At 35.5% G+C, this 23555-nt stretch overlaps 1 protein-coding gene across 5 annotated transcripts in view; it reads left to right on the top strand.

The window, feature by feature from the left end:
• Positions 1-653: 653 nt before the first annotated feature.
• Positions 654-23555, top strand: part of opa1 (OPA1 mitochondrial dynamin like GTPase) — a 45122-nt gene continuing 22220 nt past the window's right edge. Inside the window, exons 1-22 of one of the 5 annotated variants that reach the window (XM_067373491.1) lie at positions 654-851; positions 1654-1972; positions 2523-2619; positions 3964-4071; positions 5975-6022; positions 7411-7499; positions 11871-12023; positions 14665-14718; positions 14836-14940; positions 15038-15124; positions 15355-15468; positions 16265-16345; positions 16438-16512; positions 16614-16685; positions 16816-16915; positions 17004-17134; positions 17347-17419; positions 17486-17558; positions 17645-17760; positions 20791-20855; positions 21632-21708; positions 22696-22861. In XM_067373491.1, the coding sequence (XP_067229592.1) occupies positions 823-851; positions 1654-1972; positions 2523-2619; positions 3964-4071; positions 5975-6022; positions 7411-7499; positions 11871-12023; positions 14665-14718; positions 14836-14940; positions 15038-15124; positions 15355-15468; positions 16265-16345; positions 16438-16512; positions 16614-16685; positions 16816-16915; positions 17004-17134; positions 17347-17419; positions 17486-17558; positions 17645-17760; positions 20791-20855; positions 21632-21708; positions 22696-22861 (2232 nt within the window). In that variant the 5' untranslated portion in view covers positions 654-822. Of the gene's footprint in view, positions 852-1653; positions 1973-2522; positions 2620-3963; positions 4072-5974; positions 6023-7410; positions 7500-11867; positions 12024-14664; positions 14719-14835; positions 14941-15037; positions 15125-15354; positions 15469-16264; positions 16346-16437; positions 16513-16613; positions 16686-16815; positions 16916-17003; positions 17135-17346; positions 17420-17485; positions 17559-17644; positions 17761-20790; positions 20856-21631; positions 21709-22695; positions 22862-23555 lie in introns of all 5 variants that reach the window. The other 4 variants (XM_067373490.1, XM_067373492.1, XM_067373493.1 and 1 more) reach the window with 4 other exon arrangements.

Here is a 23555-nt window from a genome sequence, read left to right as displayed (position 1 = left end):
TTCTTAAACCTAACTTCATCTGTGAGGATGAAGTTATAGTTCTACAGTCATTTTGGTAAATGTTAAGTTAAAAATGTAAAGGTTAAAAGCTTGTCATTCAATAGCATCTATACTTCACACTGTGTCACATATAACCCATCTAGTGGAATTTATTTGTATTGCAATCACAAGTAGAACCTAAATCTCAGAGGGATTACCTACAAACTTGACTTGATTGAGTCTTATAATATCCTACTTTATTTTTGACCTTTATAGTTTTTTTACCCTCTTATAATGAGCAAAGACATGAATAAATAAAGAATGCTTAATTTAAAAGGCTGCTATGCACAAAATTAAGAAATGTCATGTCTATATACTGTGATGAAATCATATTATAGTCAAAAATCAGACTGTTTTCTACTTCCAGCCATTTTATTTGTGAGAATATAATGTTCTTTAGAAATCTTTGATTTTTTATGGTGTCTTACCTTTGTGTTAAAAAAAAAAAAAAAGTCGTTAAAGTGGTTCAGTTATACCGGTCATTAAAACTCGCATCTGTAACAGCATGTCATTGCAAATAAATAAAAAATGGTAGCATTACATCATGTGACCTAGGCCGCGACTTTTATTTTTGCTGACTTTTGTTTTGAAATCATGACGTCACGTTGTGGACCAGGAAGTACTTTCCACTCTAGCAGCAACTGACACTGGTGATCGCCTGCTTGCTATGCCCTTGTTAGCCATGCAGCTAACCTAAGTGCCACATTTGGAAAGATGAATTGAAACTTATATCGGAAAGAGATCTGTTAGACACCTATATAATCCATTACAGCCAATAGCAGGATGTTACGAGCCGGTGGTGTAGTAACCTGGTAAGTGGAGTAGCTCGTTTGCAGCTAACGTTACAGAATTTAACGCAGATACAGTACACTGGAAACCAGGTTATTGGATATATAAATAAAAATGTCTAATTACATCTTTAATATAAATACACCAATCAATAATTATAACGTGTAACTGTGTAGATTCGCCCTTAATGACTACTGTTACTTGGTTTCGTTTCCTAAATGACACTGACAGGCTACACCACTGCACTAAATGGACACCACCCGAACATCTCACTTTTCACGTTTTTAGATGAAATTATATCAATTATCAACAAAAATTCTTTGTTGATATCATAATAATATCCGTGACAATATAATAATATATATTGCTGTCTAATTTGACATATTTCCCATTTTAAAGCACTAGCCTTTGGACAACGGTTATAGGAACCACTAAGAACTATTTTTGTTTTGCGTTCTAGCTTGAAAATGTATCTATAGTCACTTAAAATGTAACGTTTTCATGCTTTTGTTGGTCTGTTAACACAGTTGTCAAATTTAGGACTTTATATCTTATACAGTAATGTGGTTTTGCATGCTGCATGTGTCTGACAGAAAGCTGGAGACCAGCCAGTATTTAGATATTTAATATTTTTTTTTTTTTTTTTTTTTTTTTTTTTTTACATTTTATTTACAGAAAACCTTAATGGTTCTCCATTACAGTAACGTTAGTGTCTATATTCTTCACATATTCCTACATATATTGTTATAATCTGGAAAATAAGAGATTCAGAAGAGTATAGGCTAAATGTGTCAGATTGATCACAGTGTCTCTCTGTCTCCACAGCATTGCCTGCAAGAATCTGCTTCCCTCCAGAATGGGGGTGAAGTTCAGAGTTCCGTTGCAGAAACTGCACCCACTTTCTCGTTCCATCCATCACCGCTACTCTGCTAACAACAATCCGCAAAGACCACCTCACTGCTCAGCTGCCCGCCATTACACGTCTCTCTCCAGGCTCCCCATGCGTCCTCCAAAATCCCGGTCAGGAGGACATGGCTATCAACAACACCGGACCTTCTGGGTGGCCCGACTTGCTGCCAGACTGTTGAAACTGAGGTACATCTTGCTTGGCTCAGCAGTTGGAGGTGGATATACAGCAAAAAAGGTACGCTAACTTTGTTGTGTTGAGCCAATTGACATGACTGACCTCAAGGTCATTTTACTTGCACACGCAGAGTCTGAATTTGAATGAACACTGGGTGTGCTGCTTGTCCTATTTCAAACAGGTTTCAGATATTTGGGTTTCATTGTCATCACTGACTTTAACAGTTCTTTTAACAGATTAAGCTTGTGATTTCTAGATTTACCTCCGGTTTCACAGACAAGGCTTTAGCTTAGTCCCAGACTAAAATGCATGTTTGAGCTGTTTTAACTGAAAGCAACTTGCACTGGCATATCTTAAAATATGTCACTGCCATTTTTTTTTGTCTCAAGATGGACACCAGTAATATTTTTTTCTAAGGCACGTTTATTAAAGCTACTAAATGTCTTAAATGAACTAATCTTGGCTTAATCTAAGCCCTGTCTGTGAAACCAGGCCTTATAGTATCAGCCATCATATCATTTATCAACAAAAACACTATTCGTTGTTGGAATCAGACAAAATGTTTATTAGCACACTATTACTCAAATCCTGTCTGTTCTGTTTTTTACAGACTTACGATGAATGGAAAGAAATGCTTCCTGATATGAGCCAATACACATGGATTGTGCCAGACTTCATTTGGGAGCTGAGTGAAAATATTGATTTAGGTAAGTAATTCACAGACATATTTTGATCAAACAATATGCATGTGCTAGGGATGTACTGATTTTGACAGATACGATAATTATTTATATTTGATTATTTATATTCCTTAACTTTAAGTGTAAGATTCTTATAAAAGATAACTTTTAAAATGAAGTTTTACACTCCAAATGGCCAAATTTCTTTTCCAAAAAAACATATATTGCCGTACAATAAAATAATAATAAAAAAAACAAAATAATGCAAACAAGTCATTAAAAGTCAATAAAAATGCATGTGCCATGGATAAATAACATGGAATAGCCTGATTTTAATTAACCCATATTGTTGAAGAAAATAATATGAGAAAAATAAAAGTCCTAGTTATTATTAATAATACATCATGTTTTTTGAAAAAGGAACATCTAAAATTAATATTACTGTTTCAGATAACAACATTGTTGTTTGAGCTGCATGTGCTAAAGCTGAAGAGCTGAATGAACACCAGTTAACTGATTTGTTAGTGGGTTAACTTTCAATTCAATTCACATTTATTGTATAGCGCTTTTCACGATACATATCGTTTCAAAGCAGCTTTAGAGAGAATGCATGTCAACATCACAATTTAGAGAATCTGGTATCGGAGGTGACTGTCCAATATATGTGGTTTCAGAAATGTACATATAATCATGCAGTTAGCTAACAAAGTAATAATTTAGGCAATTTTAATTTACAATCACTTAGCAGTTTAATTGAAGGTAGAAGCAATGAGCTCCTGGAAATAATGAATTACATATTAACAATAAATAACTACAACAAAACAATCCTTTATGAGAATAATCAGATGTGCATGCAACATAAACATAATATTACAACTTATATCTGCACAAAATGACGCAAATGCACAAGTTAGCGTGAAGTAAGGTATGTATTTAGGATCTGCATAACTCCTGTTTTGAATGTGATCTTCCCGTAACAATGCGCTGAAACACGGCAGGTAACCCCAAAGAATTCACAACGTTTTATTACAATAGTGTTCTCTTTATAATTTTATGTATATGACAATCCCAATCATAATTCTTAATGTTGTGCATTGCAGTTTGAGCTACATGCACTGAAGCTAAAGATGGTCACCGGTAAACTGGAGCGCTTTACTACCGCGTTAATCAACTTAACCAAATGCATCTTATATAAAAATGAACATATATCAGCTGAAACTGATATGGTGGCTGATATATTGTGTATCTCTAGCATATGCTTTAGTTGTGAATTATTTTCAGTTTTTATTTTATTTTCAGTTTTTAGTGCAAGTGCCCTCGATATGTTTGGCTGGGTTGCTAATGATGTAATTTCTTTGCCCCCGAATAAAGACAAGCTCGCCAAGGCTTTGCCTGAACTAGAAGAGATAGCCAAACTACTACCTGATATGGAAAAGGTCGGAGAGAACTTCACTTTCCTGAAGAGCCTCCTCTCCAGCGGTAAGATGTCTTTCACACACGCCTCATGATGGACACAAACTGAATACTGTTTTTCAAATATTCCTGAAAAAAAGTGTTATGAGCAGAAGCACAACTGTTTTCAAGATTGATAATCTCCCATATATGCTGTTAATATGAATCAAATAACAAAAGAAAAACAGAAAATCACTCACTGCTTTTGATTGAATTAACTTTAGTTGCTTTAATAAGAATACATTTCGTACTTGAATGCTGCTGTTAAATGTTCTGGTGAGGAGACAAACATGGCAGACTGTGTACAGCTCACTCAGGACGGGATCTATGCTAATAGGGCAGAGTCCGTCAGCAGTCATGTGACATCACAAAAGCTAGAATCTGCAAATGGCTGGTTCTGAGACGCTGCTTATGAAAAAAAGAGGATAAGGCTCTTTCAAAAACATTTAAAAAATTTTACCAACCCCAAACCTTTGAATGGTTGTGCAAATCTTACAGTATTTAGTATTTTAGTAACCATATAACACAAATTTCTATTTAAAGATGTATTAAGTTTAAAGGTGCCCTAGAATCAAAATTTGAATTTACCTCGGCATAGTTAAATAACAAGAGTTCAGTACATGGAAAATCATACATTGAGTTTCAAACCCCATTGCTTCCTCCTTCTTATGTAAATCTCATTTGTTTAAAAGACTTCCGGAAAACACGCGGATCTCAACATAACACCGACTGTTACGTAACAGTCGGGATCATTAATATGTATGACCCCATTATTTGCATATATGCCAGCCCATGTTCAAGGCATTAGACAAGGAAAGGCAGTATTAACGTCTGGATCTGTGCACAGACAAGGTAAGCCAGCAAGAACAACAGCGAAAAATGGCAGATGGAGCAATAATAACTGACATGATCCATGATAGCATGGTTAAAGTTACCATCGTTTTTTACTGTATTCACGGAGACAAGAGCCGTCACTATTTTCATTTTTAAACACTTGCAGTCTGTATAATTCATAAACACAACTTCATTCTGTATAAATCTCTCCAACAGTGTAGCATTAGCCACAAAGAATAGCTTCAAATAGCCTCATACTCATACAGAATCAAACGTAAACATCAAAATAAATACTTTACTCACATAATTCGAAGCATGCATACAGCATGCATGATGAACATCTTGTAAAGATCCATTTGAGGGTTATATTAGCTGTGTGAACTTTGTAAATGCACTGTAATATAGTCGAGAGCTCGTGTGGCAGGGAGCAGGCGAATTAAAGGGGCGGCGCGCTGCCAAAATCAGTGTATAGTTAATGATGCCCCAAAATAGGCAGTTAAAAAAAATAATTAAAAAAAAACCCATGGGGTATTTTGAGCTGAAACTTCACAGACACATTCAGGAGACACCTTAGACTTGTATTACATCTTTTGAAAAAGCATTCTTGGGCACCTTTAACATAGTGAAGGTTGAGGTATATATTCTATGCTTTTGATCTTCTGAAATGATTTCCAAAAATCATAGTTTACTGCAATTTTTGTGAATGTCATCTTATGTGAATGTGTGTGTGAAAGATTTTTAAAGCTTCAAGGTACTAAATCTAACCATGGGCTCCATGTAGTTTGCTTCTGTGATTTCTGCCAACTAAACAGATCAGTATATTCTTAGACACTTCATTGCTTACAATCATTTTCATGTATGCATAATCAGCATTTTCCTAACGGTAATGTGACTGAGACATTTTAAGAATTTTCTGGGTTATTTGTTTGCATATTTTCTAGTATACAGTGCTGACACTGCTTGTCCGCTAGAATCCCAATCCAGTGTTCAATGAAATGAGCGCTCCACGCTTTTTCTACAGCCTTTATTTTATTTTCATTTCATTTGTTCCTCTTGTTCCTCCCTTCTCCTCTCCCTCCCTCCACGTTCTTCACAGGTTTGGGTAGTGAAGTCAATGGAGCTTCTGGTCTGCGTCTGTTATTAGGTGTGTAAATGCCTCACTTAGCGTTCCTCGATTTCTCCTGCGCTGCTGCACTGACGTAAAATGGATTTAAGTGGATTTAAGGGTGTGGGCCTCTAAGGATGGACTAGCAAAATCCATCTTATCAAAGGGAAATAATCTTTAAAATATTATAATAATGTTGTTGGGCAGAAATCGCTTTATTGTCTGTACAGAGCTACAGCTTCTTTATGTGACAGAAGCTTAATTTGAAACATAAAGTAAGCTTCCTGTTGCAGCTGCGTTACAGTGTTGCATTGCATTGTAAATACACTACATTTCAAAAGTCTGGTGTTGGTAGTATTTTTCAAAATGTTTTTGAAATAACTGTTTTCTGTTTTAATACACTTTAAAATGTAATTCATTCATGTGATGCAAAGCTGAATTTCCAGCAGCCATTACTTCAGAATTTAGTGTCACATGAATAGAAAATTCAAAGAAACAGTCACTTTTTCCTCAATTTAATGCATCTTTACTGAACAAATGTATGAAGTTCTTACATAAAAAATACTGACCCCAAACTTTTTAACGCTAGTGTATATTTAATCTAAACTGGATCACAAACTTTCAAGTGTTATTTAGTTTGTTTGGTTTTTTATAATAGACACTAAGCTGAGATCTTTTAATGGATGCTACAGCATTCAGTTAACATAAGTCAGTCCCAGTCAGTTTCAGATGTTTTTACTGGACAGATGCAGTTAATGACACTAACAGTAGCTGTGAATGTGTGATTTCTTCGATTTTAATTGTCTTGCCACTTGGTCCCTTGACTTCACCTTCTCCTCTTTAAAGATTTTTTGGGCTCTTCCCTGTGTTTGTCTCTTTCTCGCTTTCCATCAGTATTACTAATTTATTCTATATGTGTAAAGTTCTTACAGCTCAAGAGTTTTGAAAAGTACACTGATTGATTGAATATATAATCTGAATTCTTTCTAAGTATCTTAGAAAGGGAATGATTGTTTAGAACTGCATTATATAAAATGTTCATATTCCTCCATGTTTTTTTTTTTTTTTTACATTTTTTTTATAGCACATATTTTCTCATACAGTATATATTCTCATCACTACACTCACTACAATCCTAAAATGATATGCTCTATTATATGGTCCTATAATGTTCCTTGTTGATTTATAAACTATTTCTCAAGCACTTTTGCAGTATTTACTTTTCAAACCTTGGAGTTTCTTTGGGATATGGGGACCTAATGTAATTGCTTTAAAAAACAAGCAAATATATGTTTTCGCATGCTAATTTTTATTTTCGCCTGACACAAAGTTCTTTTTTCTAAATGTGTAATGTCTAAATGCTAAATGTGTGTATTAAAAGGGGAAAAATAATTTGTAAATATATGTTGTATTTATTTTTTTTCTAGAAACCACAGGTGATTCAGCCCTGAGAGCACCAGATATCCCACCAACATCTGCAGCCATGTCTGACAGCAGTGATAAACAGTTCAAGAAGGTAAACTGCATAAATGATGTTTCACATGGCTTTTCTGAATGCTAAAGCTTTACCATGATATTATGACAGCTCGGTCTTTTCATCATTTGCTATATCCAGCCATTATAATAATTTAAGCAGCTTTCTTTTTCTGCATTTTCTGCCTAGCTGTGTTGCTTCTTGGGCTTTTTTCAGCATTGACTGAGTTGCCAGTTGCTGTACATTAGTTTCAACTATTTACTATAATGGGCAACCACCATTGGTTGATGGCTATCTTGCACTTTTGCAGTCCTGCTAAATATTGATACTGTTTCAGTAGCTTGTGGCAACTTACTAATGCTGAAGTTAAGCTTCTCTTTTATTAAGCTCCCCCTTACTCAACAAATTTAAATAAACTACATGGATAAAAAGTAAATGGACTGTCATGCTGGATCAGAAAAGGCCCCATTCTGCTCCAGATGTCTATGCATGGCTTTGTGCTTGTTTTTATGCTCCTGCTAGTAATGGATGTAACTGAATTAGCTAAAACCAGTTGATCAGAAGAGAACCTCTACCTTTGTCCGTGTAGTGCCCCTTTTATAGTAAAATATGATAGAAAAGTTGTTTTTTGGGGGGGGGATTGTTTGTCAGCAGTATTTTTCCTCTTTTGGACATCTTCACATTATTTGAATGAATTGTCTCTCTCAGTTCTCAGTGTGTGCAGATGACATGCTGAAACATTTACAGATGATCATCTTTTTGAGATATTTTTGTAATGTTTATAGCTTCATGCAAGTCAACAATACTTAATTTTAGATCTAAAATACTTTTCCAAGGTTTTTCAAAGGTCAGATCCAGTTTATCCAACCTATATACAGTGGGGATCGAAAGTTTGGGAACCCCTTTCAGAGTCTGTGAAAATGTGAAAATTTTTAACAAAACAAGAGAGATCATACAAAATGCATGTTATTTTTTGTTTAGTACTGTCCTGAGTAAGATATTTTACATAAAAGATGTTTGCATATAGTCCACAAGACAAAAAAAATAAAAAATAGCTGAATTTATTAAAATAACCCCGTTCAAAAGTTTGGGAACCCTTGGATCTTAATACTGTGTGTGGTTACCTGATGATCCATGACTGTTTTTATGTTTTGTGATAGTTGTTCATGAGTCTCTTGTTTGTTCAGAGCAGTTAAACTGAACTCTGTTCTTCAGAAAAATCCTCCAGGTCCTGCAAATTCTTCAGTTTTCCAGCATCTTTTGCATATTTGAACCCTTTCCAGCAGTGACTGTAGGATTTTGAGATTAATCTTTTCATGCTGAGGACAATTGAGGGACTCAAACACAACTGTTAAAAAAGGTTCAAACATTCACTGATGCTCCAGAAGGAAACACGATGCATTAAGAGCCAGGGGGGTGAAAACTTTTGAACAGGATGAAGATGTCCACATTTTTCTTATTTTTTTTCATTTAGTACTGCCCATCGGAAGCAACAGAAGATACTTGCATGTTTCCCAGAAGAAAAATTAAGTACAATTTATCTTGATCTTCCAATTCAAAAAGTTTTCACCCCCCGGCTCTTAATGCATCTTGTTTCCTTCTGGAGAATCATACAGTCACTGCTGGAAAGGGTTCAAATATGCAAAAGATGCTGGAAAACTGAAGAATTTGCAGGACCTGGAGGATTTTTCTGAAGAACAGAGTTCAGTTTAACTGCTCAGAACAAACAAGAGACTCATGAACAACCATCACAAAACATAAAAGCAGTCGTGGATCATCAGGTAACCACACACAGTATTAAGATCCAAGGGTTCCCAAACTTTTGAACAGGGTTATTTTAATAAATTCAGCTATTTTTTTTGTCTTGTGGACTATATGTAACCATCTTTTATGTAAAATATCTTACTCAGGACAGTACTAAACAAAAAATAACATGCATTTTGTATGATATTGTTAAAAATGTTCACAGATTCTGAAAGGGGTTCCCAAACTTTCGATCCCGACTGTATGCAAATCCAAAGGGTTCACATATCTTTTGTCTTGCAACTGTATTTAATCTCTTATTGCAGGAGATTGGTGATTCATTTCTGTCTTTTTGAGCTCATTGTCTGTGTAAAAGCTTCCCCCTTCATAACTCCTACATGTTTTTCTGCCATGGTCATTTTATGCTCTCTGAGAAAGCTTACTTCTCTGAAAGCAAAGAATTCACTACTTCGTACGCTAATGTTTAATGTCAGTGTTCTGTTTTTCATTTTCTTTGTTTCATCACTCATGAATCACTTTGTCTGCAGTGGAAAACTATATATACTTTTTAGTTTAGCTTAGATTAACACTGAAGTTTTTCATATTAGCATACCCAAAAGAGGATATAGCCCATAAAATGTCTGGGGTCAGTACATCTTTTTTTTTTTTCAGGATCATGTGACACTGAAGACTAAAGTAATGGTTGCTGAAAATTCAGCTTTGCCTTCTCAGGAATTAATTATAGTTTAGAATGATTAAGTATAAAACAGTTATTTGGAAATATTACTGTTTAACACTAGAAGTCCCAGAGAGCAGCCATTTGGCTTTTCTACCTATAAAACCCGCAGGACAGCCGATGGGCTGGAAGTCTTTAGGCTAATATCCTTAATCAGCTGTGAACAGTTGCTTTTGTTATGTAAACAATGTGGGGCCATGCTGAGCCACTTCAAGGAAACTTGTGTTTCACTTTGCCATCTTAGGGAGAAATCAACACACATGTTTTTTTTCCTTTGTTGCTGAGATCTATTGATAAAAATAGTACAAAATAAAATAAAGAAACCAACCATTTGTACACATATTTACAAATAATATTAAAAAGTGAGTGAGTACATTCCAGCAATCACTCACAATCCTGGCACTGCCTGGCAATATATTATAAATACATTTTGTATATATTCATTATATATTAATCTTATATTTGAAATACATCATAAGTCCATTTTTAAAAGTGTTTGAAAGATGGGTTCAAGTGTACTACAAGTGGTAACTAAATACATTTTTCTATACAGATAGTATGTTAAAAGCACATTTTAGTTCAAATTCATGGTGTCTCAAAATAGCACAGTTGAGTACACTTAGATGTTCTTAAGATTATCTTAAGAAGTACTAAAGAAGAGCTTTTAGTATATTAAGTACAAAATAAGTGCATGGAAATAGAGCACTGGACATTATGGAAGTGTAAAAGTGTACTAAACTAAAAGTGTATTTTACTGCACTTTTTTTTCACCTGGGTAGACACTCCAACACTTTCCGTTTGCATTAAGATTATTTTTATTACCACACTGGCACTTAATTTAGATCCCCCCAGGAAACAAGACTAAATATCATATATAATGTTCTCCTATAGAAAATCCATCTTGATTTAAGATTTTTTTTTTTTAATTTACTTGAAATAGGATAAAAAATACTTAGTATGAAAAGCATTTTTGCAGTGTGAATAAGTGAGTTAACTTTTTAAACATCACTTGCACTCCCTCATTTCAGGGTTAACATACTCAGAGTTTTCACTTAACCTCCTTTCTGAAACCGGCCCATGGTCAATCAAGTTCTCTGCTTTTAGCAGCCCTCCCTCCCCCACACATACAAACAAGCCACCAGCAACCATTCACACACACACACCCAACCCCCCTGCAGATTGCTCAGGTAATGACCATATTTACACATGAATTGATGCTAATGATAGCCAAAAGACTAGCCAGTTAGCATGCACTTGGCTAAAGGAGGGTTACAAATCTCTGGGACTTCTAGTGTTAATTGTATTTTTGATCAAATAAACGGAGCCTTGGTGAACAAAAAAAAAAAATATTTAAAAAAACATTTTAAATAATTGTACTTACCCTAAAATTTTTAATGGTAATATGTGTTTGTGTAAGACAAAATCATAAAATTGAATTAATACCAATGTTCGGAAGCATCTGTTTTTGAAAGATGTAGTAATATTTGCTCTCTCCAGCTTCAGGCTTTGCACTGCTCTCCAACTCAATCACTTATTGTACCTCAAATGCTTGCTTTGCCTTGTAGCACTAGTTATATGATATTAGTTCATCTGTTAAAACTATTAGATGTGCCCTTACTGCATTATAGCAGCTTAACAATATTGACTGTGAGTGCAGGTCTTGAATGTGACTCAACATTATTAGTGCGAATAAATGTTCTCTTTTTAATTTCGCAGTTCGCAGTTCAGCTCTTCCTCTCCCGTTTGCTGAAAGACCTTTATGGTCGCTTTTAGTGCTCTTTTAGATTTTAGGTTCGCCATAGCCGAGTTTATTATCAAGAGCAGAACATAAAAGTGAGGCGGACCATTTCCCAAAAGCTCTGCCATGTCCTCCTATTGGTTGGTAAGCAGGTTGATTGACTGCCCCTCTCTGTCACTGTGCCGTCCCTCAGCAGGGGCTGCTCAGCGAGCTCATTCTCATTCAGCAGCAGATCCAGCAGCACGAGGAGGAGATGCGGCGGGCGGCAGCCAATAATGCTCCGCCTCCGCCGCTTGAACCCAGTCCCAGCCCGGCCCCGAATCCCAGCCCCTCGCAGTCCAAACGCAAGGTGAAGGTCCACTCCCCCACCATCCCTCTGATGCTGTGGCTCTAATGTCAGTCTTTGACTGCCCCACACCATTCTTTTTTTAGTTGCTTTTGAAAGGATATATTGAATTTCTGACTCTCAAAAATAAATATTTCCCAAATTCTTCATAGCTGACTATAATGAAGATGTTTATATTTATAATATAGCTAGCAGAATGGTGGAGGTATTAACGACTGGTGTGAGAGAACTACAGCTTTAATATTCTCTAGTTATAAGCCAAATAAGTAGCTCCACCCATCCAGGCGCCCGTAGGAAATTACATGTCCTAAATGAGAACTTGGCTTAATCCGTATTTTAATTTAGAGTCTGAGCATCTGTATGGCTACATGCTCTTCCCACCAAAATGCTGATTTCTCTGTGATCTTATTCCATCTCATAGCTTATATAGTGGGGTCCAAAGCCTAAGACCACCAAATATTTTTTTTTTTTATTTAATAATTTTATTCCAAAATATAGGGGATACTGAGGCTAGTTGTCACAAAGGCTGTCTCTATTTAAAGGGTTAGTTCACCCAAAAATGAAAATTCTGTCATTTATTACTTACCCTCATGCCGTTCCACACCCATAGGACCTTCGTTAATCTTCAGAACACAAATTAAGATATTTTAGTTGAAATCGGATGGCTCTGTGAGGCCTCCATAGGGAGCAATGGACACTTCCTCTCTCAAGATCCATAAAGGTACTAAAAACATATTTAAATCGGTTCATGTGAGTAAAGTGGTTCAATGTTATTATTATAAAGCGACGAGAATATTTTTGGAGCGCCAAAAAAACAAAATAACTACTTATTTAGTGATGGCCGATTTCAAAACACTGCTTCATGAAGCATCAGAGCACAGATGAATCATTGTGTCGAATCATGATTCAGATCGCGTGTCAAACTGCCAACGGCTGAAATCATGTGACTTTGGCACTCCGAACAGCAGATTCGACACACTCCCACTCCCGACATGCTCCCTATGGAGGCCTCACGGAGCCATCGGATTTCAACTAAAATATCTTAATTTGTGTTCTGAAGATTAACGAAGGTCTTACGGGTGTGGAACGGCATAAGGGTAAGTAATAAATGACAGAATTTTCATTTTTGGGTGAACTAACCCTTTAAACATAAAATTAAAAACTGCCTTTGAGTAACTTTTTTTAAATTCTGTTCTCTAAAAATAAAATTACAAGATCATACTTTTGTTCTCAGTCAGGTATATTTTTCAGAAATGTCAGGGCAAGCTAAACTGTGTTTGAGATGTCATGAATGTTTTAATTACAACATTTGTTGGACAAAACAATGATCTGACATTTTTGTACCTTTTCTTACTTTGTATATTTTCACTGTTTCCTGAATTGTTTTGTGTTTCTTCATTATTTTACTATTTAGATTTTGCTGAAAAGCCTGTATTTTTTAAATGGATTTTTCTATTGTGACAACTTACCTCATACAGTGTGGCAAAATGCCCCTCTATTTGAGAATGTTCCTAAGAGCATTTTGTGAGCTTCAATGGAAAGAAATCTGACCTTTTGTACAAATGTTTTGTACATGATCAAAGTCACAAATTTGCTAATTTTATTAGTGACCTAGAAATAGAACAGAATCTGTATGTATAAAATATTTACAACTAAAAAAAAAAAAATGTTTATTGTTTTACAAGATTAAATAAATGTTAGATTTTGAATCACAGATTTTCAGTGTGGTCCCAGACTTTTGAACCCCACGGTTTGCGGCATAGACATTGATTTCTAACAGTCAAACTCTGAGTGATTTAGAAAACATAACAAACGACCCCTAAACAAATTGTTATTGTGAAAGTAAAAAACAAAACAAAACCAAACATGATATTTGCCATCCATCTATCACTAGCAGTATAAAGTGAGTCTGCATATATTTGTATCATTTTTGCGATAAACCCAAACTTGATCCATTCTGCCTCACTCATGTAAACCCATTTATTTACAAAGTCCCTCATGTACAGTTAATATTCACTGCATGGAGTGGTGTGCCGTCCTGCCACATTGAGTGCAATGCACTTTGCTCCAACTGTTGGCCAGCAAAACTAACCTGCCTAACACCAGAACCAGTTACATCATCTGTCTGCACATAGGCAAAAGACATGTTATTTAGCAGCAAACAAAAACCATTTTATATCACACACCCTTGTTTTTTAAGTAGATGTGTGTTTGTGTATGTTTGATGTTTTCCTTTGTGTCCTTTCTTTTGTGTCCAATCATTCACTGCTTTTCTGTGATTTGCCGGTAGTTTGAGGTGTGTGTGCTCAACAGTTGCATTGCAGGTGCGGGCCAATAAATTATTCAAGAAGCGCTTTTGATGCATTAATTTATAATCCAAGCATCCTTTACCATATTGTTTTTTGTGTGGTGATTTGTGTAAAGAATAAATGACTTATTAAATGCTTGAAAAATCTGGAAGTGTAATTTCTTCTCTTAGCATTAACTTGCCTTTCCTTAGCTGGGATGCCCACTGGAGTTGAATGCATGAGATGTGGATTGTTTGTGCAATGACTCTTACAGGGGGATATTTGGAAGATGATCAGCTGTCATGAAAAGAAATTGCATTAGTCATAGTCTGCTACATTGTTTCTTGTGCTTACAGTCATCTGATAAAGAAAGAATCGACCAGCTTCAGGAAGAGCTTCTTCGAACTCAGGTATTAACTGTTAAGTGTCATACATTTTAATTTTTTTTCCATACTAGTGCTTGTAGCTTTTTTATGCTTGAGTTGTTCATAATCATTTTATATTCCATTTCTCTTATGCTTTTGTAGATGAAGTACCAACGGATGCTGGAGCGTCTGGAAAAGGAGAATAAGGAACTGAGGAAAGTCGTTTTACAGAAAGATGACAAGGGGATTCACCAAAGAAAAGTCAAGGTCAGATTTCAACAAGATTTCTTTTTTTATCGATGAACACAAAGAACAAATCGCTGGGTTTTGTTAATGTATTTGTCCTGTTCTTGATCCTGTGCAGAAGTCTTTGATTGATATGTACTCTGAGGTCCTGGACATTCTCTCAGATTATGACTCCAACTACAATACTCAAGATCACCTGCCAAGGGTAAGTTTTATTCTAATTTATTCTTTTTGAGTGCGAAATAGTTTAAATTTGAAAGATTACAATATAAAGTGAAAAGTTAACAAACCACAAGCTACTTTTTACAGGTAAAATGTAGAATTATCTGTAGGAAAACTCACATTCCCTCTTTTGAACATGACACATTAATGCAATCTGATTATTTCCCTGTACATAAAAAAACTCATAATGAGGTTCTGTCTTCTTTTCTGTAGGTGGTCGTGGTTGGAGACCAGAGTGCAGGAAAGACTAGTGTGTTGGAGATGATAGCTCAAGCTAGAATCTTTCCCAGAGGCTCTGGAGAAATGATGACCAGGTCTCCTGTCAAGGTGAATTATTACTACTACTAATTATATATAACTATACTAACTATATCTATCTATATATATATATATATATATATATATATATATATATATATATATATATATATATATATATATATATATATATATATATATATATATATATATATATATATATATATATATATATATATATATATATATATATATATATATATATATATAGAGATATATATATAGAGATATATAGAGATATATATATATAGATATATATATCTCTATATATATATATATATATATATATATATATATATATATATATATAGAGATATATATATAGAGATAGATATAGAGATAGATATAGAGATAGATATAGAGATAGATATAGAGATAGATATAGAGATAGATATAGAGATAGATAGATAGATAGAGATAGATAGATAGATAGAGATAGATAGATATAGATAGATAGATATAGAGATAGATAGATAGATAGGTAGATAGGTAGATAGGTAGATAGGTAGATAGATAGATAGGTAGATAGGTATATCTATCTATCTCTCTATATCTATATATATATATATATGTGTGTGTGTGTGTGTGTGTGTGTGTGTGTGTGTGTGTGTGTGTAATTTATTCCTGAGGTCAAAGCTGAATTTTCATCAGCCATTATTCCAGTCTGCAGTGTCACATGATGCTTCAGAAATCATTATACTGCTGATTTGATGCAAAAAAAAAAAAAAAAATCGTATCAATATTGAAAACAGTTGTGCTGTTTCATATTTGTGATGCATTTTACCTGACTTGTTTTATTTTGAAGGTGACATTGAGTGAAGGCCCTCACCATGTAGCAATGTTCAAAGACAGCACTCGTGAGTTTGACCTTGGGAAAGAGGAGGATGTAAGTAACTTAAATCAAATTATGTAGTACAAGTTTGTAAATCTGTATATTTGACTGTCAGGTCACTGAGATGAGGTTAATTTATTTTCTAGCTTGCAGCATTGAGGCACGAGATTGAACTCCGGATGAGGAAGAGTGTGAAGGAAGGCCAAACAGTCAGCCCTGAGGTGAGACCCTTGTTCCTTCAGTGCTTTGTGAAAACATTTACACTTGAATCTGCCTGAATGATTTTATATTCATCATTCATATGTTTTATATTTTTTGTTAGACCATTTCTTTAAGTGTAAAGGGCCCAGGAATCCAGAGAATGGTGCTTGTTGACTTGCCTGGGGTTATCAGTGTAAGTTTTATGTAAATTGTTTATTCATTGCACATAATATAAGCTTATACATCTCTGCAGAACATGTTACACTGATTCTTGACTTGACTAAAAGTAGTTTGATGTCACTGACTGTTTCATTTGTGTACAGACTGTGACGGCTGGCATGGCTGCTGACACAAAGGAAACCATTTTTAGCATTAGTAAAGCCTACATGCAGAATCCAAATGCCATCATCCTCTGCATTCAGGGTGAGTTTTCACTCTTTGGTTAAAATATTTGTCTTTAAGCCAACACTATTAATATTTCTCGGCCTCTTGTTTTATTTCTGTCTTTCAGATGGCTCAGTAGATGCAGAGCGTAGTATAGTCACTGATCTTGTCAGTCAGATGGACCCTCAGGGCAAAAGGACCATCTTTGTTCTTACCAAGGTTGACATGGCAGAGAAGAACCTAGCTAGTCCAAGCAGAGTAAGACTTTTAGTTATTTCACTAAATGAACTCCCAATGCTAATTGTTAACTACTGTATTAGCCACTAGAGGGAGCTCCTTTCCTCTGACACTAAGAAGGAAATATTACATGCTATTATGTGCAGGTGATTCTTGGAAATGTTTTACACTTCATATACAAGATTAAAATATTTTGTTATTTGCCTCATATTATTTATTTTCTCTATTTGTAGATCCAGCAAATAGTTGAAGGCAAATTATTCCCAATGAAGGCTTTGGGCTACTTTGCAGTAGTAACCGGCAAAGGTAAACAATGATTTTTTTTTTTTTGCTTGGACTTAGATGTCATTCAAACCCATGATTGTTTTGTAGGCAGTACTAATGAGAGCATAGACTCCATCAAAGACTACGAAGAGGACTTCTTCCAAACATCAAGACTGCTGAGGTAGGACTCACATGCATATTTCTACCTTACCTTTTTTTAATCTGTCACATGTTTTGATTGGACAGTATTTTCCCAAACTGTTATAGGGATGGCATGTTGAAAGCTCATCAGGTGACCACAAAGAACCTGAGTCTTGCTGTGTCAGACTGCTTCTGGAAGATGGTTAGAGAGTCAGTAGAACAACAAGCAGATGCCTTCAAAGGTAAGATAGAAAAGAGATAAAAGATGTGCAGATTGGTGGGTCCAGGATTGAAAACCACCGTTCTAAAGCCATATTATATTATTCTTATGCAAAGAACAGACTAAAAGAATGTTTGCTTTTAGTATAGAAACATTTTCTATTCACCCTCTCTCTCAGATATGTAATTTTTGTCTACAATGTCCTTTTAGGACAGTGGTTCGCAACCAGGGAGCTAGGGCCCATTAGTTGGTCCTTCTCGAACTTAAGCCCAAGACACACCAATCCGTCGATCGGCTGTCTGTCAACGTCGGACCATTTTTAAGTGTCGGCCGACTAAGTTTTCCCGGTGTGTTCTGCACTGTTGGCTATGGTTGGACGCTGTCTGTTTTTTTGGGCCGATTCAGCATGTAGAATCGGTATAGGCCTCTCAGATGAGAGAGAGAACTCTGATTGGCTGTTCAGTTTAGTGAACAAGTCAAAGCGTGAGAATAATAGCAAAACAGTGAGCAAACAAGTCAAGGCGGTAAAGACAGAAGGCAGTTCTAATTTTACATAATTTACCTGAGTGCTCCTGGGCAAATGTTTAATATTATCGTGAGCCGAGTGGAATAAAGAAAGTGAACGTATGTGACACGAGGCAACAACAGAGTCGGCTTTTATCAGTGCTTGTTCTTTGGCATCGGTTTGTTGTGTCTCTAACCTTAACATGAGGCCTCAAGATGACTTGAAATGATTTAAATAGGGCTGCGATTTAATCGTTTGCAAAATAAAAGTCTGTGTTTACGTAATATATATGTGTGTGTTCTTTGTATAATAATTATGTATATATAAATACACACACATTCATGTATATATTTAAGAAAAATTTTATATTTATATTTATAAAATATTTGTTTATATGTAATATAAAATGTATATAAATATATATATTTATAATACATGCATATATTTCTAAACTCTATACCTGTATGTGTGTGTATTTATATATACATAATTATTATACACAGAACACACACATATATATTACGTAAACAAAGACTTTTATTTTGCAAACGATTAATCGCGATTAATCGTTGCAGCCCTAGATTTAAAATATGACAAAAACATTCAAGTAATCTGAAATTAATCAAAATTATAAATAATAATAATAAATGTGATTTCTAGACTTGAAAAAGTCATTTAAATTAATATAATCTTTTAAACTCTATGTACATTTTTATAATTAATAAACATTTTCTTGTTAAACAACGAGGTCGAAATTGTGAGTAATAAATTAATATAAATTAATTAAATAAAATATTTAAAAATCCTTATGTATATATAATATACCGTTTTCCCCTTACCGAGTTCTGAGAAGCAGAAATTGTCATAAATGGGTAATCATCTATAGTGGTGGATAGAAACTACAACAGTTATCTTTTTTTTTTTTTGCATGTCCATTTGCTCCAATAGTGAAAGAAAAAATACTTTATAGTGTTTCTAATGATTTTCCAAAAGGGGAAAAAAATGTTGAGAGATTAATTACAGTGGTCAGAAGAGAAAGATGTTTAATGTTATAAACACACACACAGATATATATATATGAAAATAGAATTGCTAGATTTACAATGTTAATATTTCGAAACTTGTCATCACAGTCTATGAAAAAGGTCCATCCTTTTTCTGTAAATCACAAATAATAGTTGTGGGTTCTTTGGTTATTCTTATAGACAGTGGGGAGCCTGGAAGTCAGAAAGGTTGTTAACAGCTTTAGGACATATCTAAAAACCATGAAATAAAAAAGGCACATGTACTATGCTTTTAAGTCTTGAGTTTAATTATTGCTATTTTTATCACTTAATAAGATGCTGATTTTCAAGGGCATTTTGAGAAGAGTACACGTCAGCTCTCAGGAGACCCAGTAAATAAACCTTAATAGAATCCAAACCAACCCAACAGCTTGACAGCCACTTAACTCTGAAGCCCACTTCAGCAGAGCTGTTTCCCAGTCCTGTGCGTGCTGATTCCCGTCACACCTCACCTCAGCTCAGACGTTCTGCACAGGGCACGCTGCAGACCTCCACGCTGCCAATTAACAGGCCACTTCTGCTAACGCTCTGCCTCTAGATTTATTACCTGACCTGGGACGCTCCTCAAACCTTTGTGTGGGCTATCGATCGCCACAGCTGCACCAAGGCCGGCCCGATAACCAGAGCAATTAGCGTCATCTCCATTGTGTGAGCGAGACGGCCGGCCCGTGTGTATGCTGGGGACGCGAGGCCCCAGGGGAAGTGAGGTTGCTGATACAGTGCACGCCTGGCTCCAGGTGCATTGATCAGGGCCACAGCACAGGCTATCTGGTGTCCCTGTTCGGGGAACGAGACAGAGGGAGATGGGAAGTGTCTGAGGAATAGGGCTGTCGTCATTGAAAAGTTTTAGTCAAAGTTCACTCTATTATTTTAGGTGGCTAAGTGAACTTGGAGCACATTGTTTTATAGAAAATCTTTTTTTTTTAAGTTGCTAATGATCATGTTTTAACCTATTGCTAATCTGACCTACTTTCTACAGTCATATGAACTGAAAATGATATGTTATGAAACTTCTAACACTTTTTACTATGTGTTAGAGGTGCTGAGATTTCACTGTTGTGACCTTGTGTGAGACACACTGTGCGTAAAATTATATAAAGGGATAGTCCACCCAAAATTGAAAATTGTATTTATTTCCTCACCCTCAAAATGTTCCAAACCTGTTTGAATTCCTTTCTTCTGTGCAACACAGAATAAGTTATTTTGGTTTACATCGACTTCCATTGTATGGACAACAAAAATACAATGGAAGCCAATGGGCACCAATGGGAATCTTCTTTCGTGTTTTGCAGAAGGAAGTCAGGTTTGGAAAGACATAAGAGTGAATAAATGATGAAACAATTTTAATTTTAGATTGGACTATTCCTAGTTTAAACAACATTCTAAATGGCATTATACTTACAAAAAAAAAAAAAATTCCTTTAAAAATCTATGGATATTAATGATAATGATCTAAATTGAACTTTCCTTCCTTGTTGACCAGCATCTCGATTTAACCTGGAGACTGAGTGGAAGAACAACTATCCTCGCTTACGAGAGCTGGACAGGGTAAGAATCAGCTCCTGGTTGATCTATACTGGATATTTAAGTTTAGAACACCTTAGCCACTTTTCCACCGTCGGGCCAAACAGTTCTTATTGCATAACGGTTCCATTCCATGCCGATCCAGGCCATCTGTTATACGGTTACAGTTTCATTTTCCACTATGGGGCTGGTAACGGCCACTCTTTGGAATGTAATACAAAAGCATCAGTCGTTGCCTTGGTTACGCAGCAGTTTACTGATGATATGAGATGTTAATAATGACCGCGTTACGGAGGATGATCAGATATTTCTTTTAATTTTATTATTAATTTGTTTACATCCGCTCAAATAGAGCTACAGAGAAACTGGTAGCCAGGCAACAGACAAGTGACCAATCCTGAGGGGCGACGTCACTTCACTGATTCTACCAGCACGATTCAGCATGGTTAGAGAACCGTGCCGAGAACATTTTGTAATCATGCTGTGCCGTACCAGGCTCAAGTGGAAACACAACTGAAACTGTTCATAACAATTCTAAGAACCGTTCGGCCCGACGGTGTAAAAGCAGCTCTTGTTAAGTGTCAGATCAATATTCTAATTTAAGTATGGCAAATAATTAAATCAACATAACATTAGTGAGTAATATTAGTAACATAAAAAGGTGCTCTCCTTGCAAAAAGAAAGTGAAAAAAGGAAAGAAGTACTTAAAATTCTGTAATGTACTGTAAAAGATTTGACATCCTTAATAACTATATGACCAGAGATTAATATATGTTTTATAATGTGTATGTCATTCATAGAATGAGCTCTATGAGAAGGCCAAAAATGAGATCTTGGATGAGGTGATCAGCTTGAGTCAAGTTACACCAAAACACTGGTGAGCATTTCTCTTTTCATTAACTACAAAATTAATTGTAGGGCTGTCAATTGATTTAAAAATTTTCAACAAATTAATTATCTGTACTGTGTGGATGGCTTCTTGCTAATTTTCTTCTGCCTACTCCGTAATGGACTTCAGATATCATACATACTTTAATGTCATACACTGATCAGTCTGCACAGTGCCACTTCAAGTCTATTAACACGCCTATTAATTCATTCATTAGTTCATTAATTTATTTATTAATTTTATTCATTATTTTATGGTATTTTATTTTATGATATTTATACTTTGCTAAATGTACCTTTTGATATCACACATCCAAGGTAAAAAAACATGGATCATATTGAACATGCTGTATTATGTTAGTAGCATATTTATGTATATCCTGTCCATCAGCAAAACCACAAAAAATGAGGAATTCTCACTCATCGACTCAATGTTGGCTGGCTGACATTAAACTCTGCATTTCCATCTCATGGCTTCAGGGTTGACTCTACCATCAGAATGCGAAGCTGCAAGCTGTACCTGGAGTTATGAACCCAAAACCCAGAGGAGCAGGCTAAATGAAATAGATCAGATGTTTGTAGGCGGCCCAGTGTGCTCCATCAGCTTCTCAAATCAATGGCATGATGAATAGCTGGAGGGTGGCTTCTCTGGGCAGCGGTAGTTTGGTGTTATTGGAGATGTGTGTATATTGATGTGCCACAAAAGAACAAAGCAAACAGGAAGCTATGAAATATGGTGCCTTTTATGATAAATGAGCTTGAACGCCACACTCAGAATATTCTCATCTTTGTCTTAATGTCAGGTCTTATACTTCCACACGACGGTGGTAGAAGGGATGGTTGAAGGGACAATGATGGTTGAAGGGACTAAAAACAACAAAATTAACATTGTTTATTTTGCTCTTGGTCTCCATTTGATAGCAGTTTGGTCATGTGTATTTTCAGAATGAACTAACATGAATTTTGTCTTTTGTAGGGAGTCCATCTTACAGAAAAAGCTTTGGGAAAGGGTCTCGACACACGTTATTGAGAACATCTACCTGCCTGCTGCCCAGACCATGAACTCGGGCACTTTCAACACCACTGTAGACATCAAACTCAAGCAGTGGACTGATAAACAACTTCCTCATAAAGCGCTAGAGGTAATACAAACACTGGTATTACCTTTGTGCTGAATGCTGATGTTTAGTAGTTACATTTCCCAAATCGTCAGGTAAAAAAGACTGTTCATGTGAAATGTGTAAATTTTGTTTGGTTACAAAAATGGTTTTTGACATCCCCTTTGCATTTGGGATCTGTAAAATCTTTTTAAAGGTGCCCAAGAATGCTTTTTCACAAGATGTAATATAAGTCTAAGGTGTCTCCTGAATGTGTCTGTGAAGTTTCAGCTCAAAATACCCCATAGATTTTTTTTAATAAATTTTTTTAAATGCCTATTTTGGGGCATCATTAACAATGCACTGATTTACACTCGGCGCCGCCCCCCTTAAATCGCGTGCTCCCTGCCACACAAGCTGTCGACTATATTACAGCGCATTTACAAAGTTCACACAGCCAATATAACCCTCAAATGGATCTTTACAAGATGTTCGTCATGCATGCTTCGAATTATGTGAGTAAAGTATTTATTTGGATGTTAATGTTTTATTCTGAGTGAATTTGAGGCTGTCCTCCGTGGCTAACGGCTAATGCTACACTGTTGGAGAGATTTATAAAGAATGAAGTTGTGTTTATGTATTATACAGACTGCAAGTGTTTATAAAATGAAAATAGCGATGACTCTTGTCTCCGTGAATACAGTAAGAAACGATGGTAACTCTAACCACATTTAACAGT

This window comes from Chanodichthys erythropterus, chromosome 21 (genome assembly GCF_024489055.1).
Source record: "Chanodichthys erythropterus isolate Z2021 chromosome 21, ASM2448905v1, whole genome shotgun sequence".
Taxonomy (NCBI): Eukaryota; Metazoa; Chordata; class Actinopteri; order Cypriniformes; family Xenocyprididae; genus Chanodichthys; species Chanodichthys erythropterus.
This window is presented reverse-complemented; position numbering and strand designations above follow the sequence as displayed.